Below are 20,131 nucleotides of genomic sequence, written 5' to 3' on the forward strand. Positions count from 1 at the left end.
TCGTGCGGCGCGGGACGGCGATTGATAACGCTTTTATATACAGCGATGAGATGCGACTCGGCGCCTCCGGTGTCTCCGTCCTGGGCGGCGTGGGAGGCAGATTTAGGGGTTGCCTTGGACCCGGGACAGCGGGGGCGGATAGGGACGCTCACCAAGAAGGTATCGTGTAACGCACGTTTCAAACTAATCCATTTTAATTTCATGCACCGCACTTACGTAACCCCAGTTGCTCTGCGCCGCATCGCGGCGGATAAATCGGATGCCTGTCCTCAGTGTGGTTCAGTAGGAGCCGGATTTCTCCATCTAGCTTGGGAGTGCCCACTAGTCGGGGACTTCTGGAGGGTAGTGGTAGCCTACATCCGGAGGGTCACGGGACTGCGTCTTGACCTGTCCCCGATCCATTGCTTGTTAGCCCTGGTCCCCAAACCTAAGACGAGGAATCTGTCATATAAAATGCTGCAGCTGCTCTTAGTGCTGGCTAGACGGCGGGTGGCTATAACCTGGATGGGACAAAGGGCGCCAGATATGACATTATGGCTTCGGGATGTGGGGGAATGGACATTGGCTGAAGAAACGCACATGCAGCATACGCGTAGGGATGAGCGGCTACAGGAGGACTTGCTTGCATGGCGTGTGATGTGTGCGGTGGGGTCGACTGACAGCGACTCTGATGCTACTAGTGCTGCATTGTTCTCGTCCGAGGAATCGGGACCTGAGGAAGGGGTGGTGGGGGATGGGGAGGGAGAGTAGGGGCTGGGGTACTACCCTGATGACTACGCACATGTTCCTTATGTCAGTTTCTGTACTTGCACTGTATCCCGTGGATCTGATTCTTGCATTTCCTGTTCTATCTGCAACTGTTGGAGCCGTGCTGGGGGGGGGTGAACTGTGTACACATGTATTTTCTATACCTTGATGCCAATTTTGGGGAGGGAACGTATTGTTTATTCTGCTGAAAAAATAAAGTTTTTTTTTCTTCACCCTTAAAAAAAAAAAAAACCTGGAAGCAGTTGAATCGGGCCCACAGAAGAGAACGCATACTACAACCCTGAGAATGCAGTAGGTTATTAAATGAATCTGCGCTGGTGGAAACACTGAGGGCCAGATGTAGGAAGCCTAATACCGGTCGGTAACGGCCGAAATTACTGAATTTCGGCCGTTACCGACCGGTATTAGGTTTTTCAGTTGTAGGAGGCCACATTTCCGGATTCGGTAATCTACCGAATCGGTAATTTAAGAAATCGGTAAATTACCGAATTTTTAAAATACCGATTCTGTATATTACCAAATCTATAATGTAGGGAGCACTCAAGTGAGTGCTTCTTACATTTAAGGATTCGTTATTTACCACCAACTATTAGTTGGTGGTAAATAACGAATTCCGTTAAAAAACATTTTTTTGCTTTTTATTCAGTGTCATGTGGCAGACATACATGCCCTTAGGGCATGTATGTGTGCCACATGTGCACCCATGCACTATTCAGGGGCGCAACAGGGTGTCAATGCCTCCAGGCCCCTAGGAATGAATGGGAATTACTGAATCGGTATTTACCGATTGTGTAAATACCGAATCTGTAAATACCGATTCTTAATTACAGAATCTTACCGATTCGGTAATTTTTGCCGAAAAATTATCTACATCCCATTTACCAATTCTTAAATTCCGAATCGGTAAAATTCTGTATTTAAGAATAGGTAAATTGGGATTACCTACATCTGGTCCTGAGTCTCTAAAGCCATCCAGCCCTAGCGAGTGTTATACCCTGTGAAATTGTCCACCTCACAGATTGACATTAAGTGCCCCAGCCTCTTTATTTCATGTATTTTAACCCTCTGGCCATGCAGCAAAAAAGTCTCTGCAAAGTATGTCATCTGTAAACTTTGCAAGAAGGTGTTCAGCAGGATAAACAGTACAGCATGAGTGCTATTTGCATGTGAAGGCACCCCAGATCTATGCATTCACAAAGGTTTGCTCGGGCAGAGTTAGCTCGTGCTGCAGAGCTGGGCAACTTTTCTCGAGCTTTCACCTCCTTTGAATCTGGATAACTGTGTCTGCCCAGGTACGAAGTGCTGAAGGAGATAACAGCCTTGCTTATCCTAATAAAGCACTTTTTGCTGCTTATGTAAGCAGATCCTATTTTCATCTGAGACGAGCAGGGCTGTACAAGACAAGCTTGTCCAAGATCACAAATGCCTCCGAGGAAGTAGTTTATTATTTTTCTTTTCGGTTGAGTAGATATTTTTTGCACAATTTTATCCTTTTTTGTTTTTAGGATGTTGTTTTTTTCTCCCCCAAAGTTGTATGTTTTAGTTCTACCCTATTATAAAATTTTGAAATGACAAAAATAGTTTCAAAAAAGTTAGAAAACATAAAATAAAGTATAGTTGTTATAAAATGGTAACAAAAACAGGTCTTTTCAGAGCTACACTATACTTTTTATTATCTATGTTCTATGTAGTATGTTACCATTTTTTCGCTTCTTAAAAAGTCATGAGAGAGGCAGGTAGACAATCCCTTGCATGCAGCCCGAGGGGACAGTGCTGCCTGCTTTAATCTCGTGAGACTTTACCAAAATTTGAAAATCTTCTAGTAGAAAAGGTCATACGGTTTATCAAGTAACTGTGCACCATATAGACAACAGTTGGTCACAACCTAATTTCCTTTTCTAAAGGTCAAATATCTCCCAATTACAATTGTAATTTTGCCACCCTCCCATTTATTTCTCTCCTTGTATAACTCCTGGTGTTTACTCATTTTGCTGCGCACCCCTCTTGTAACTGAGATCTGCACTTTGCACCATGGTTCGCCTCTGGATTTTTGGACACAGCTTCATCCACTTGGCTAGAGAATATGCCATTAATTGTGGTATTGACAAAAAGTTTGGATTTCCAAATTTGGACATAACTTGGATTGGCCACAGAGGTATGAAATGGCATCATTTGTTACAAATCGTTGAGAGCATATGGATTGTGAGCACCCAGACCTCATGATAGTCCACTGTTGTGGCAATGACTTAAGTACAAAGCAAACACAAGGAGCTGATGGAGCGCTAAACCTTTTGGTTTGAATCCGTTATCGTTCTTTAGCTCACTTCGCCACCCCAGTTCAGACCCAGCCATAAGCAAATCAGTCTTTACCCTGTTCCTCATGGGAACCGTCCAGCCCGAACTGCCTAGCCAGGTTTTCCCTGGGACGGAAGCAAGCATCCTGGGACTGGTTTTAGGGTAACACCCCTCATCAGACAGGCTAGCTTGAATACAGTGGCAAAGTGAGCAAGGGACCCACGTCTGGGCATGACCTAGGTACAATCACATGGGGTTGTGATTGAAATCTAAATGAGGGAGACCTTTTCACAATTGACGTCTCTCTTTCTCACACTGGCTTTGTATATTCTAATAAGTGTCAAAGGCAACAAGCATTTACAATGCAATGGTTTTGCCTTTGTTAAAGTTAGAGCTATTGGCATTGCTCTTGACATTATATTTATTTATGTTTTTTTAACATAAATAAATGGCATTGCCATTTACAATGCCACTAGCTTTATCTCTCGCAAATGACACACACAAACACACACAGAGCCCCCCCACACACACACCCATACAGAGCCCCCCCACACACACCCACACAGCCCCCCACACACACAGCCACACAAAGCTTCCCACACACACAGCCACACAAAGCTTCCCACACACACAGCTACACAGAGCCCTCCACACACACCCACACAGCACAAGCAGGCAACAGGGGCACACGGAGGCACAAGCAGTGGGTGCATCGGTGGAGCTGAGTGGTGGGTGCATCGGTGGAGCTGTGTCGGTGGAGCTGTGTGGTGGGTGCATCGGTGGAGCTGTGTGGTGGGTGCATCGGTGGAGCTGTGTGGTGGGTGCATCGGTGGAGCTGTGTGGTGGGTGCATCGGTGGAACTGTGTCGGTGGAGCTGTGTGGTGGGTGCATCGGTGGAGCTGGGTGGTGGGTGCATCGGTGGAGCTGTGTCGGTGGAGCTGTGTGGTGGCTGCATCGGTGGAGCTGTGTGGTGGGTGCATCGGTGGAGCTGGGTGGTGGGAGCATCGGTGGAGCTGTGTCGGTGGAGCTGTGTGGTGGCTGCATCGGTGGAGCTGTGTGGTGGTTGCATCGGTGAAGCTGTGTGGTGGGTGCATCGGTGGAGCTGTGTCGGTGGAGCTGTGTGGTGGCTGCATCGGTGGAGCTGGGTGGTGGGTGCATCGGTGGAGCTGTGTGGTGGGTGCATCGGTGGAGCTCTGTGGTGGGTGCATCTGTAGGGCTGTGTGGTGGGTGCCTCGGTGGAGCTGTGTGGTGGGTGCCTCAGTGGAGCTGTGTGGTGGGTGCATCGGTGGTGCTGTGTCGGTGGAGCTGTGTGGTGGGTGCATCAGTGGAGCTGTGTGGTGGGTGCATCTGTGGAGCTGTGTGGTGGGGGCATTGTAGAGCTGTGTGGTGGGGGCATGGTAGAGCTGTGTGGTGGGTGCCTCGGTGGAGCTGTGTGGTGGGTGCCTCGGTGGAGCTGTGTCGGTGGAGCTGTGTGGTGGCTGCATCGGTGGAGCTGGGTGGTGGGTGCATCGGTGGAGCTGTGTGGTGGGTGCATCGGTGGAGCTCTGTGGTGGGTGCATCTGTAGGGCTGTGTGGTGGGTGCCTCGGTGGAGCTGTGTGGTGGGTGCCTCAGTGGAGCTGTGTGGTGGGTGCATCGGTGGAGCTGTGTGGTGGGTGCATCGGTGGTGCTGTGTCGGTGGAGCTGTGTGGTGGGTGCATCAGTGGAGCTGTGTGGTGGGTGCATCTGTGGAGCTGTGTGGTGGGGGCATTGTAGAGCTGTGTGGTGGGGGCATGGTAGAGCTGTGTGGTGGGTGCCTCGGTGGAGCTGTGTGGTGGGTGCCTCGGTGGAGCTGTGTGGTGGGTGCCTCGGTGGAGCTGTGTCGGTGGAGCTGTGTGGTGGGTGCATCGGTGGAGCTGGGTGGTGGGTGCATCGGTGGAGCTGTGTCGGTGGAGCTGTGTGGTGGGTGCATCGGTGGAGCTGGGTGGTGGGTGCATCGGTGGAGCTGTGTCGGTGGAGCTGTGTGGTGGCTGCATCGGTGGAGCTGTGTGGTGGCTGCATCGGTGGAGCTGTGTGGTGGCTGCATCGGTGGAGCTGTGTGGTGGCTGCATCGGTGGAGCTGTGTGGTGGCTGCATCGGTGGAGCTGTGCGGTGGGTGCATCGGTGGAGCTGTGTGGTGGGTGCATCGGTGGAGCTGTGTGGTGGGTGCATCGGTGGAGCTGTGTCGGTGGAGCTGAGTGGTGGGTGCATCGGTGGAGCTGGGTGGTGGGTGCATCGGTGGAGCTGTGTCGGTGGAGCTGTGTGGTGGTTGCATCGGTGGAGCTGTGTGGTGGGTGCATCGGTGGAGCTGGGTGGTGGGTGCATCGGTGGAGATGTGTCGGTGGAGCTGTGTGGTGGCTGCATCGGTGGAGCTGTGTGGGGGGTGCATCGGTGAAGCTGTGTGGTGGCTGCATCGGTGGAGCTGTGTGGTGGGTGCATCGGTGGAGCTGTGTCGGTGGAGCTGTGTGGTGGGTGCATCGGTGGAGCTGGGTGGTGGGTGCATCAGTGGAGCTGTGTGGTGGGTGCCTCAGTGGAGCTGTGTGGTTGGTGCATCGGTGGAGCTGTGTGGTTGGTGCATCGGTGGAGCTCTGTGGTTGGTGCATCGGTGGAGCTGTGTCGGTGGAGCTGTGTGGTGGGTGCATCAGTGGAGCTTTGTGGTGGGTGCATTTGTGGAGCTGTGTGGTGGGTGCATCAGTGGAGCTGTGTGGTGGGGGCATGGTAGAGCTGTGTGGTGGGTGCCTCGGTGGAGCTGTGTGGTGGGTGCCTCGGTGGAGCTCTGTGGTGGGTGCATCAGTGAAGCTGTGTGGTGGGTGCATCGGTGGAGCTTAGTGGGTGCATTGGGGGAGCTGTGTGGAGGGTGCATTGGTGGAGCTTAGTTGGAGCATCGGTGGAGCTGTGTGGTGGGTGCCTCGGTGGAGCTGTGTGGTGGGTGCATCAGTGGAGCTGTGCGGTGGGTGCATCGGTGGAGCTGTGCGGTGGGTGCATCGGTGGAGCTGTGCGGTGGGTGCATCGGTGGAGCTGTGCGGTGGGTGCATCGGTGGAGCTGTGTGATGGCTGTGGAGTGAAAACTGGAATGTTGCTTCTCTTGTGAACTGGCTTTAATTTCCATCTTTGTTCTACGTGTTACAACTTGAGGCATATTTAAATCAGTTGTGCTAATGTCCGATCCCGGAAACTGCATTGTGCACACTTCTAATTTCAGGGCCTCAAGTAGCAGTCACTGTGTTTTATTTGGGAACAACTCGTCTCTGGTGGTTGTTCTCTAGGAAGATAATGCAGAGGTGCGAATGGAGATGTCTGGAGTGAATGGGACGAAGGGCTGTTTTTTTTTTCTTCTTCAATTTGCATCACGGGACCTGTGTATTAATGTCAACCTTTTTGTTGCCTCGCGAATGAGGTTGATTTCATCACATACATTCAATGAGGACTAAACCTCTTTAGGAAGGTGTTGCAGGTTTGCAAAAATGGTTACCCATATTGAAGTCTTTAGAAGCATGGTGCTTTGTAGGATGGCGAAAATCACTGAAAAGCGGACATCATCCAAATAAGGGTAAGTTAACAAGCATGCGTCTGCATGTATGGCAAAGTTACGTTTGAGACTGCGAAGAAAAACCTCACTGAATGAGAGATCAAATGAGCATAGGCGTTGTTGCTCTGTATGGGAATTGTGCTCTGGCAGGGGCAGCCAAGGCTTTCGTAATCTACAAAACAAGAGTTAATTGATTTGGGTAATAACTCTCAATCGTTTAACAGCAAAAGAAGCCTGATCTGGTATTTGCCTGGAGCCTTGCAAATGGTGGCCATAAAGTCTCCATGGTTAGATTGATATATTTTTGCTATGTTGTTTCTTCGTGTCCATGGTTGCCTGTTTGTATGTAGGCCCAGGCTGCAGAGTCTAGAGACTGCATTACTGCCTGTGTAAATCGACTCTCCCTGTTGCCGAGGGCCTCTGTTGCAAAGCTGTGCCAGGGGCTCGGCCTCGGCGCTGAGCGAGAGGGAGGGAGGGAGGGAGAGAGGAAGGAGGGGTAGATAGAAATGCAAGGCCGCAAATTAAAAAAACAAGCATTGGTAAATGCATTGTAAAAAAAGCGGAATGAAGTCCCAGGCATCAGAGCTAGGGAAAGTTTAGTGTGCAGGCCAGGGAACGTTAAGTAAACGAGTCTGGGAGAAGGCAGACAAGCCCTCGGCATTGCCGTGGTGGGGCGGGGGGGGGGCGGGGAGAGGCAAGAAGGGAAGAATAGGGGAGAGTAAGGGTGACGAGACGCACGCGGAGCAGCAGCCTTTGATGTGCCGGCCGGCCGTGGGCAGTGAATAATTAGGGGAGGAGAAATGCCAGAGCACACACTGGGGTAAGCTTGTGGAGGGAGGCTGGTGGCTTTGATGCTGTGCACGTGCTTTTTCACGGGCACAGCATCAAATCGCACGCGCTTTTTCATGGGCACAGCATCTAATCGCCCGTTTAGTTAAGCTCTGGATAAGCCATAATATGTCTCGACATCTGCAATGCTTGCGCATTGTCAGAGGTCGAGCCCTAAAAAAGACCACTGAGTCTTTTTTTACGTGCGTGCATGCATCTACGTAATGAGACAGATGCTTTTTTCCCTTTCATTTTATCAGCCAATCAAATATTGTTTGGAAAGTGGTGGGGGTAAGCAACGAGAAAGCAAAGAAGCAACGGGCGAAAGTGGGAAGGGAGGACACCGGGGCATGGGGGTGCGCACGCAGTGAGGGACTCAAACCACACAGATGGTGCTGCTGAGGGTTAAGCAACGTGGATGGTACAGGCCGAGGAGAAACTAAATGGAAAGGAGAGCAACATGAAGCACGGATGGCATCGGTAAGAAAAGTAAGCAGGCAAGAAAGCAATGAGGGAGCGGGAACACACAAGGGTGAGCACATGATGGAGGGGCAGGGTAGAACCACAGAGGTGAGAGAGCAGCGCACAGAGGGGGAGAGATGAGGTTTAGTGAGACAGATAACATGCACTCTCCTGGAGTGCTAAAACAAAAAGATAAAAAAAGTAGCGCTGAAATAGCGAGCAGTGTAAGGACCTGCTCCATGGGATAAACAAACTTAAAAAGAGCAGGAAAGCGCGCACATGCTAGTAGGAAGTATGCAAATAAGAGAGAGAATAAGTCGGCCCATGGTAAGCGAATGGCAGGGTACAAGCTCACTGTAAGTTAGCAATACATCTTGCAACAGAGAGTGAAAGCGCTGCCTTGTAGGCGAAACCTATTGTGGCGGCTACAAGTCAGTCCATTCACACTGGATGGATCCAAAGTAAAGGAGTAACAAACAGTTTGAAAGGTAAAACACCATCCAAGTCTATTTGAAAGAGGGAATCTCGTGACACCTGCTTTCTTCAGTAAAGCCTGGCTGATCCTGATAAGAGCCAGGCACCCAGCACAAGTAAATCAACTCCTCAGGTATAAATTGATGAATAAAGTATGCAAAACGAAGACGGGAACACTCGTATTTCCTCAATTAAGGTGGATGGAACTCTTAATCGACATGCAAAACTTCAAATTAATTGGCAAAGAGTCTGTTTTCTGGAGTCCTAAACTTAAGGATTAGTAAAATTGTCTGCAAGGAAATATATAGGGCATACAAGACTATTTCCTTTAGACAGTTGTACCGGTTCTTACAACGTCTCTATCTTCAAGCACTATCTAAAAGCCTACAGAGCCTCAAGCAATCTCAGAATGGCAAGTAACTCTGAATTATAAGAATGCAATATGAAGTCAAATATCACCGGGTCCGGCGGCTGCTGGACGAGAGCTCCCGCTCCTCGGGACTCTCCGGGGCCGAGGAGGGACGTTCTCTTTCCCCGGGGCTCCTCCTGTGCAAGCAGATCAACTCACCTGCACCTTGGGACGGCGGCACTTCTCCGGTCTCCCTTTTCGGCATGGGAGACCGGCAACATCGACAATCTCGCTGGCACTTCTCCGGTCTCCCTCTTTGGCATGGGAGACCGGCAACGTCCTCCGCATCTCCCGGGGCTCCTTCCAGGCCACGGGAGCCCCGCGGGCGCCGCCATACTTCCTTCTTCCCCCGGGCTGCGGGGGGCGGGCACTTCCGGCCGGCCGCGCTAGGATTGGCCGGCCGGCCGGTCACTTCCGGGTCGCCGCGGGCAGCGCGGCGGCCCGTCTCTAGCTCAGGCAGGCGGGCTGGGGACGGGAGGGTAGAGGGAGGAGGGAGACTGGATGGAGGCGAGCTGGGAGTGAGAGTGCAGGGAGGTGGGAGGTTACAGGGCAGAGGAGCGCGCAGAGCGAGAAGCGCCGAGAGGGAGAGACCAGGGGGAGGGGAGTCTGCGGGGAGCGGGCCTGGCTGAGACAACAGGAAAGCACGGTCACCAGCGGGAGGGGGGCGGGAACGGGGACGGGAGACGCTGCGAGCAGGAGAGGGGTGGGAACAGCGGGAAATTAAAGCAAGCACTCACCTGGACTTCTTCCGAGTGCCTTCAATGCCGGACCGGATTCGGGGGCGTTCCCGGCTTTCGGCTGACGTCGCGTAACGTCGGCAAAAGCCAAAGAATCTCGGGAACGCCCCCGTGTCTGGTCCGGCATTGACGGACAGGCCCCTCATCCAATGGCTAGGCTCCATTTATGGAGCCAGCCAATGAATGACGAGGGCCGACCCAAAGCCACACTACAGTTCTCATTAGGTTTTTGCTGCGCAAAAAAGATGCGCAGAGCGCATCTTTTTGGCGAGGCAAAACCTAAAAATGGAAATGGTCAAAAGAGTTTTGTCCTAAGGTAGAGAAATCCGGGAAGCATGTCATTATAACTGTTTCTGCATTTCTTCATGGCCCTGACTTGGGCTCTGTATAATAGCAGCATCCAGTTTGATATGGAGGGCTCTTCATATGCTTTCACACCTTTTCAACCTGGATACACTGTGACGCTCAGGTACTTGCTGCTGAACAACACAATAATCCTGCTTCACTTAATAGACTCATTTTTGCAGCTTAAGTAAGCAAATAATTGTTTCTTTAGCTACAAGTAGGCCTGCACATGACCAGGTTATGCAAGCCCACAAATTACCCCATAGGCAATAAGAACATAATCCCTTCTGCAATTAACAGTTTTTCTCATGCATTTCCACACAGTTATTTTTTCCTGTTTTTCGAAAAAGTTAACAACTTTTCTTTTTCTCCTCCATGTATTTTTGGACTTGGTACTTTTTCTTTTTTACAATCAGGTTTCCATTTTTTTTCTACAAAAAGACCAAATAACTAGAAAATGTAAACTTACGTCCTGGTCAATAATCAATAACTGTGATTCATCACTATATTCTCTAAACATCTCTACATCTTTCACCCACAATCTCATATTTACAACTACTTTACCACTACAGTTTCCAAATGTGGCATTTGTGATCTTGTAGACTGCACAGGTCAAAGTCCCAGTAAGTTCTCAGTTTGTTGTGGCCACTCCTTGAGTCTCATTGCCTACATAACTCTGTGTACACCTCAATTGTTTCTCAGTGGGAGAGCTACATTATATCTTTTTCTTTTCATCCAAGTATTCAAACTTCTATTGTTTTGTAGCTGTAATTACTTTTTCGATCCAAGTATCTTTGTGTAAAGACTTTCCTTTTGTGGTTAATAAATCTCCAATCGCTTGGTTTTTTTTTGCATACAATAAATCCTTTATTTTTGTTGTGCCAATTTCTAAACATCTCTTTTGGCAGACCCAGCCACTAACTTGTTGTTCCTTTCCCCTTAAAAAATCCACACTATCAACCAATGCGTTCTTTATTTCACAATTAAATTATAAAATGCCATCAGCCCTGGCTCCATAAATGTTTATAAAGTAACACATCCTCTTGAAACACTTTTCCTAACAGTGAGCATGGTGTTTTACTCTAGAGTAGCAATATATCCACTCAAACATCCTATGGGGTAAAGTATGTGTACAGTATGGTTCATAAAAACACTAGAGCTTGTATTTACAGATTGCAAATTTTTGTTTTATAATTTGAGAAACACTGCCTCTTTTACTTACAATTACATACCTATTGAACAGTTCATTTTTCAACACAATTTACAATACTTGTCATTATCTCTCTACATTCTAATCTCTACTTTTCAGAAGCTATATTTAGAAATCTACACCTCTACTAACATATTTTCACTCAGTAAACCTTGTTTAGAATACTTTTACCAATAGTAATGTACTTATTTACACTTCTCAACAAAGTTCATAAAATATATTAATAAATACCTAACTTGGAGCTGTTTCCTAAATGCAGCTGAAAATGCCAGTCTCTTTCAGTTTCAAACAAAGTCACATCTGCTGAACACAACTCAGACTTCCCTCTCCTCCAAAGCAGCAAGGACAATCTGAGCTATCTCGGTCTCTGCAGCCAATCACATCACAGCAAATCTTCAACCATGTAATAAGAATTGTTAACTATTGGATGACTTTGGCCCTTTTTTTCTCCTTCTCCCCATAGGTTCTTGAGAGACTCCAGCAGTAATAATCACTTTTCTAAGCAAACACGTACTTAGAGGAGAGCTGGGAGAGAAACTTTGAGCACAGTTGTTGATTGGCGATCAGTTGTGCAGTTTTCTATTTTTGGTGGCCTTGTACCGCATTATAACGGATCTGGGCTTTACTATATCAGCGCAGAACTGAAGAAGTTATCCTCGCTATTTTTACTGTGCGACGTTTGTCTTTTGACCTCAGAGGGGCTTAGGGGCGAGTGAGCTGCTCCCTGGCAGCTCCCTGACCGCAGCATTACCGGTGATCATATTTGGGGAAACTCTGCCGCTGCCGGACACCGCGCGGCCACAGGGACCACATTCCCCAGCTTGCTTTGCGGCGGATGCCGCCCATGTGACTTACGCGCCCGGAGGCGCTTGAAATTGGAGCCCAGACACCGCGTCGCGGGATCGCGCGCGGGACGCGCCGTGAGAAGCTCGGGACAAGGGCGGGCCCTCTGTGGCCCTCAGAGGACTGAGGAGGACGGGACGGGGCCACCCCCTTTGGCTCTTGGTTATGAGGAGGTAAAGAAAGACTTTTGCTTCCTTTTGGTTCTCCGCTTCTTGACTTTGCCTTTCTCCAAGGACATATTCCCTTCCGAAGCATATTTTTTTTGCCGATAACCATTCTGTTACACCCAACATCACACCATGACTCGCAAGGGGGATAATATAACCAGCTCAACTTTGTCCATTGCTAGAGAAGTCAATAAAGGTGTATCTCCCCAGCCCACAAAAACAGTAGTCGCAGAGCACGCTCTTGCATGGTTAGATGATTTAAACACCCTGTGTAAAACCAAACATGCTTTAGTGGATAGCCCCTGTGTGTCACATGATATTGTTAGCCCCCTGCAACCCTTCCCATCAACCAAAACAACCAACATTGAAAACACTCAAAGGATAGTTTCCCCCCAATTTTCATCTGTTAAGAGGAAACGTAGTGGGATTAATCACATTGGGAATCAATCAAAATTCCAAAAATTGTGCTCAAGCCCCACAGTTCCAGTCAGTAATTCTCCCACGACTCCTGAGGCTGCCGAGACATTAGTCATTCCAGCTTCTCCTCCACAGTGGGATTTATTATCCCTTATTGAACAACTGGTCAGCTCTATTATATCACCACTAATAGAAAAAATAAACATACTAGGGGACAGGCTGACTGGAATGGAGGAAACTATCAAATCGAACTTTCTAGCCAATAAATGCAAAAAATGCTTAATAACACCTAACTGTTCCGACCCACCTACTACTCCCAATGACCCCAAGCCAGTTACGCAAGACAAAAGGGCTCCAATCCAATCAAAAGTCCCTAACGCATCAGCCCCAATAGCCCGTAAAACTTTTTTAAAACCTCTTTTGCCACAGATTACTGTTCCTAGAGCACAGTATAAAAAAGCTACCCCTATCCAACTCCCTCCGGAGGCAGCTCCTTTTGTATCTGTCCTCGCGGGAGTACCATTACTTACACCTGGGAAAACCTAGAGACAACATGATTTGCTGAATAAGGTCAAATTTTGGTTGGCAAAAAATAGACCCTTGCCACCTAACCTTGAGGGTACAATAGTGAGTGTCAGAAGGGTGTTTTGGCTGGGGTCCCTCCCAAAACACATTGATGGTGACCTAGTACTGGTTAGATTTAGGCAGAGAAACATCGTCCCATACCTGCGTACCTGTGCACCCCAAGTGGGTAACGGCCCAATCTCCGTCTGGGATCTGCATGATTTTTACTCTAGAATGCCATGCATCCCCACATCTAGCCTAAAGGTAGGCTGCAACATGATAATGGGCAGAGGACTCCATGTACCGAGCGGCCGTAGCTTTCCCTCCTATACCAGACAGGAATCACCGTTTTATAGTCCCAAGTATTGGAACCCCTATTAATTACTGTTTGATCTAAGCTCAACCTGTGAAAAGAACGCTATAATTAAGATATTTATCCCTATGGGTTGGGGAAAAGCTTTTTAACCTCAAATATTATGTGTCATTGTATGTATGTTTTTACTTGTAATTGATTTTACCTGTACGCTTTTATGATTTTAAACCAAAATCGAATAAAGCTATACTGACTGACTGACTCTTGCAGGATCGTAATACACCTCATCACAGGTTCAGCAGTTTTCCATGCAGGTCTCGCAGGATCGAATGAGCCTCGTGAAGCAAGCTTCATTCCCTCTCGTGGGACTCTCATGGAATTGCAGCAGTATTGTGGGTAATTTGTAGTATATGGAAAATACTACCCCTCCAATGACCACCCATTCTTGCATGATGGGTTTGCATACTAGGGTGTGAGGAGGGACTGCCCTCTCCTTTCAAACATCTCTCTTGGATGACTGGTATGCACAGTTGGTTGTGTGAAGGGGCAGGCCTCCCCACTGAGACCTCTCTCTCAGATGACGGGTGTGCGTAGTATTGAGTGGAGAGTGACTGACCTCTCCTTTGAGACCTCCCTCTGATCTGACAGGTGTGCGTAGTAGGGTGTGTGGATGGACTGGCATCTCCTTTCCGATGTCTCCCTCAGATAACAGGTGTGCATAGTAGGGTGTATGGGGAGTGAATGTCCTCTCCTTTGAGACCTCTCTCTAGGGTGTGGAGGCACTGGCCTGTCTGCTCAGACCCTTCTCTTGGATGATGTGTGCGCACAGTACGTAATGGAAAGAGCCTTAACTCTACTATTAACTCTTCCCAAGCTCATGTGTGTAAATAGTGGACTGATAAACACCATCTTCACTAAGACTCCTTTCTACAGTAACAGTACCTGAGTTTATTCAAAGAACATGTACTCCTTTCTGTTTTTCACAATCCTGCGAGTGTTGCAAGATTGTAACATTTAAAAAAAAAAAAGTATCCACCTTCAATGCCTCACAGTACATACGTCTTACAAACATCCTCCCAGTAACAAACACCGCAATCTGCATTTCTACTAGTAGAGTATATTGAGAACTCACCTACTCCTTTTTGCTATTCACGATCTAGCGAGAGTCCGGCAAGATCGTAATTCATTGTTACAGCACTTATACCTTAGAGACCTCCTCTCCAAATCTAGGGGGACAGTATGCATTTCTGCTTCCCCCTTATAAAGCCTTTTTACTTCATTTCCACAACACTTGCAGTTTATCACAGTTAACAGTAATGGCGGCCATTTCATTTCTAAAATTCCAACAGCCAGCCAACCAGAATGCTTGCTTTCGTAAGGCACGCAGAAGCGTTTACGCTCCTGCGAGAGTGTGAAAGCTCACGGCAAAAAACGGGCCTCTCACCCAGTCAGTCTAACCTCCTTATTCGGTTAATAAAAATCATAAAAGTGCAACACATACACCATGTTACACAACACAATAAAAAACCTCTTACAATATAATTCATTAATAAATGTGGGCGGCCTAAAAAACCTTTAAAAATGTTATTTCATTCAGACGTAAGAACACTTGAGTTGCCATTAATACATATATGGTAACGAATAACTGTTATACCAGATTAAAAAACAGTTCACAATTAAAAATCCAGCATTAAAACAGATCTTGTTTAATCATACAGGTGTTCTTGAGATGCTTTTCAGGGGAAGCCGATTCCTCCCAAGCCTAACGGCTTCAACTAGGTAGCTTTTAATATTAAATATCTCCCATGGGTTATTCAACAGCTGAAGATAAAGAAGAGCAGGTCAGACCTGTATAAAAGCTTTTCCCCTTAAAATTGGCAATAAAAACCTGCTACAAATAACCCTGTAATGATCGCAAAACATTAAAAAGTGCATAGTATCCTGGGTTGAGTAATTGTCACAGGTACAAGCGCCCAAATGGCACGCCCTACTCCAGTCAAACGGTTCGGCTAATAAAAATGAATATGGTTAAAAAGAAACCTAGTTAAAAGTAGACGATGGAAGGGCTTGGTGACAATTGTCATATAGGGTTCAATCTGGAGACAAGTTTTTAACAGAAAATGAGCTTTAACTGAGATTTTTTTTGTAACTCCACAGGGATGTGAAATTCCTATAGCCCGACGCCCAGGACATATTGTTTGGGGTCAAGGGCAACAAGTTTCCATATGTATTTTGTCCTTGGGACAAGTAGGCCCACCCCCTGCAGCACAAACCCTTTGGCTGCCAGTTTGCAGTACCACATTATGGAGAAGGGAAGGGCACTGTTTCCAGTCAAGGTAATATTTTTGCCTATATATTAATGCTGTTCAAACTTGTATTTATGGTTCATTAGTTGAAAGCCTTAATTATTAGAGTGAGCGCTCTAAGTAAATGTTGTAAGCTCTGACTGCACTATTGATGGTAGTTCCAGTATAACAAATTTGAAAACACGTTTTCAAAGTCTAGCAATATGAGGCTCTGTATAATGCTCCCAGAATGCTCTTCGATTTGATGCAAATATTTTCTTGAAAGCAAAACTGATGATGCTTTGCTTTCAAAACAAAATGTTCATAAAAAAATGAAAGCAGAAAAAAAATCATTTTGCTAAACTACTGTAAAACTTCAGGTACCATTTCTTTGCAGCGTCATTTAGTAACATGTGATGATACATGCTAGTACTTCCCCAAAATATTCATAATGGAAAATCAGTGTAACCAGTTTCAATAAGATTATGGGAAACAAAAATAAACAAGCATTGGCAAAGCCAGTAGGTCTGAACTTGGTGGTCAGCTTTTTAGTTTTGTCAATGTGCGACTTGTGTTGGCATGGTTTATACCATGGTGGGAGCTGCCAGATCCTCACCATTCTAACAAACATTGGCAAAAGCAAATATTGTTTTTGGTCTCAAAAAGCACACACTGCCACAGAAGTTACTGGCACTGAACAAAACGACTAAGTGTGCTGATATGCTCCTTGTGAAAGAGCAGAATACTGTCACTCACAGTGAAGCCAGCCGATACAAAGAGAGAGACAGTATTTTAATAAACACAAAAAGTCACGGTCAACGCCAGACCAAATTAGGGGCCCTATTATTAAAGAAAGTTTTAAAAGTGCACCCTAGGTATATGTCCTTGCTTTAAGTGCAGCTCTGTGGCTTTCGTGAATTACCAAGAAGTTACAGAAGTAGGACAAGAAATAGTAGTGGTAGAACATATTTGTGAACTGTATTTTAGAATGAGCAAATAAGCATGTGTAGATTTGCTCATGCGAAAATCTGAGTGTTTGCAAGTTCACTTTCCCTCCAACCACTTATTTCCCAACTCTGGAGGAAGGTTTACGTCTGCCATTGTCAGGAGTAAATTTCCAACATTTCTCAGTATTGGAAAAGATTAGAGAAGAGTTGGTGAAAACTCTTAAAACATGCAAGTTAGTAGGTTTGCACAGACTCAAAAGGCATTCTAATCCTGGAACTATTACTTACCACTACCTTCAGCACAAGTATGTAAATCTGCAGAAACGTGGCAACATAAGAGGATTGCAAGTAGTCATACACTACTATGGTATGAGCCTTGGCATGGTCAGAGAGGCTGTATCAGAGCTCTTATGTAATGAGATTGCTGCCATAATTTGTCGCCTCACTACATGGCACCAAAAAGACAAGTGGATTTTGTTACAGGACAAGTATATTTATGAAGTAACCTGCCCCATGGACTAGTCCACACCCCTGACTCCCATCTCTTCTCTCTCACCGAAAATAAATTCATGAAATGTGTTTAAACCCAACCCAGATCTTCTTTTCTTATTTTGTCTGGGAAACCGAAGGGGTCTGGTCGCCCCAATTTATGTAGGCTTTGATTAACATATTGAAGACACTGAATACGGCTGACTCGTTCCATGGAGAGACCAGACCGTCCCTGATAATCTCACCCAATCACAGGCCTGCATTTTTAAATTTACGCTCTTGCAGGACACCCATGAGGCTGTCGGGTGTCCAACCGTCCAAATATCTTTAATTTTCAGACCCTTAATATTGCAAAAATCACTTAACAAATTTACACCAAACCACAAAAAGCATACTCCGAGGACCAAGATGTACCTTCCTGACAAATATGGTGTAATTCTGTTCAGCAGTTTTTGCTGTAGTCTTGTCTAAAAGTGATGGGGTTGGTTCTTCCCTAGGGGATTCTTGGATATATATACATACATATATTCTCATATGCATGCTACACCTACATATCTAGGCTAGGTACATTTAGGCAAATTACGTAGGACGTGCATTATAGGAGTATGCAAGTGCTATTGTCTTATCTGAACTGTATATGCTCATCTTCTTAGCACTATGGTAGAAATGTATCTACTGTTTACCATATTGGTACCTGGGATTTCTTTCGTATGCTTCTGTCTCCTGTTTGTCACAGCAAATATGTTTTACACGAGACTGACGCTGGACCAATATATACTTATTGAAGCGTCCTAATCACCAACCTGTGTATTTTCTGTGAATAAATAAGCATGAGTGTCTGAGCGAAAAATACTGTACTGTTTTCCATGATCCCTGAGGAATCGGGGTTGTCCTGTTCTGTGGTTGCCAAAAACTACCTACATCACTGTAAGATACAGGGGGATGGTAGTGGCACTATAGGGGTAGCTGGTCTAACGGCTGACCTATCCTGTGGGGGTGTCCGGAAGCAGATTGGACACCAAGCCCTCAGTTTAGGTCATTCAAAACGTGCAGGTCCTGGGATTCCTAGGAACTACACAACAACTCCTTATTCAACTTCTGGAGCTGAGGACCATCCACTTGGTGTTGAGTGCCTTCCTTCCATCCATTAAATGGAGGCTGGTACAAGTACCCATGTACAACACTACTGCCATGTTGTACTACAACAAAGTATGTGGTAATAAACACCTAACCTCATCCAGTATTGATGTTTTATTTTTAGAATGGGCAGTGGGGGTCTTAGGCATTTTTTGTTTTCGCTGCCTCTAGTAATCCCACTGTAAATCCTGTAAATTTGGCTTTAGGGGAGTATTAACAATAGCTTCAATTGGCATAGGTTTAAATGAAGCATTGACAGCCCCAGGGAATACAGCTTTGGTTGGTGGATGGTAGAGGTAAGGGATGGTGGGATTGGTTGATATTTAGGTGAACCTGAAGGAAGGGTTGTTACTAGGAATGTGGTATGATGACTTATTCTGAATTAACAGGCATATAATATTAAATCTGATTAAAAACAATTCTTCGTTTTGTTTGCTTTGCAGAAATGTATCTACATCGTTTACATTTTTACTTCGGTTTTATTGCTCTTTGAGTAGTAGTTTCAACAACATGCATCAGAAGACACAGAAGAGCTCTCATTACATTGAGCTTGGCAGTTATCAGTATTGGCCTGTTATAGTCCCACGAGGAATTCGCTTATATACCTATGAACAAATTCCTGTGTACCTCAAGGACAATCCTTACATTACTGATGGGTACAGAGCTTACCTTCCTTCTCGGCTGTGCTTAAAAAGGTAAAGTCAACTCCTTATTGTGTATATAAGTATGTAAATCAGTAGATTTTATAATGTAGACAAGCACAATAACTCATTGAAAACAATCCATTACTGCCTGAGCAATGTTTACCAGCTGTTCTGATTGTTTTTAAACAAATATACATATTGAATAATGAATCTAAATGGAGCAAATACAGCAAAACGTCTTTGACCCATCTAGAGAGGGACAGGAAAAGACATTCCGATTATGCTGTATGAAAACATGCAATCCAAATGTATGAAGGAAAGAGCAATTCTGCACCATTTCGCTTACTATGCTGTTTTTCAAACTGAGAAAGGCAGAACTTGCAGCTCCGATCTCCATATTACTCTCCGATGATCTCAATATTGATTTGATGAAAGTCTGTTTTTCTACACAAGTGTGACTGATAATCTTCTTCCGTATCTATTTTTGTGTATTTTCTTTTTCCTGTGTGGTATAGCATTTCATTTCCTTCTTAGTTTTGTAAGACATGCTTTGCCAGTCTTATGAATTTAGCTTTGGCAAGAACTCGCTCTGCCACACTTTGTACGCAATCAAGCCTTGCCTGGAGAGGCCTAATACCATACATGTGCCGAGAAACACGTTTGGAATCTATGGCATGCAGTGCTCAATCACGTACTTTTCTGGCCGTATTTTATCCCAAGGTCCTTCTCGTTTTCTTCTGTTTGGCAGTTGTATTGTGAGATCCGTGTTTGTGTGTTTCTTTTACAGTGACGTGGTGACCACAGGTCAGCACTAACTCTTTTTGGCGTTAGCCTCTTCCTGGTTACGTGTTAGATAGCAAAGCTTGCTAAAATGTGTTTTCTACCTACAGTAGTCACTTCCTGAGTGGGGCTATAGACTTAGCACTGTAACCACTTAAGTGCACTAAACTATAGTGCAGAGAACGTGAACAGTTTATAAAGTGGTATGGAGTGCAGTGGTTTAGAGTAGAGTGGTGTAGAGTAGACTGGAGCAGAATGAAATAGTGCAGAGTGGAGTAGATTGGCATAGAAATAGCGTAGAGTAGAGTGAAGAGGTGTGGAGTGGTGCAAGGTAGAGTGCAGTGGTATAGAGTAGTGGCATAGAGTGGAGTAGTGCAGGACTGGAGTAGTGTAGAGTGCATTGGCAAAGAGTACAGTGGTGCATAGTAGAGTATAGTGCAGTGGTGCATAGTAGTGTAGAGTGCGTTGGCAT

At 46.2% G+C, this 20,131-nt stretch overlaps 1 protein-coding gene across 1 annotated transcript in view; it reads left to right on the top strand.

The window, feature by feature from the left end:
• The window catches only part of LOC147666005 (progestin and adipoQ receptor family member 3-like), a 299,963-nt gene that overhangs the window by 40,951 nt on the left and 238,881 nt on the right, over positions 1–20,131 (top strand). The window contains exon 2 of the mRNA XM_086949331.1: positions 18,679–18,930. Within this exon, the coding sequence (XP_086805457.1) occupies positions 18,746–18,930 (185 nt within the window). The 5' untranslated portion in view covers positions 18,679–18,745. The remainder of the gene's footprint in view (positions 1–18,678; positions 18,931–20,131) is intronic.

The sequence above is a fragment of the Lissotriton vulgaris genome, unplaced genomic scaffold, assembly GCF_964263255.1.
Source record: "Lissotriton vulgaris unplaced genomic scaffold, aLisVul1.2 SCAFFOLD_554, whole genome shotgun sequence".
NCBI classification, from domain to species: domain Eukaryota; kingdom Metazoa; phylum Chordata; class Amphibia; order Caudata; family Salamandridae; genus Lissotriton; species Lissotriton vulgaris.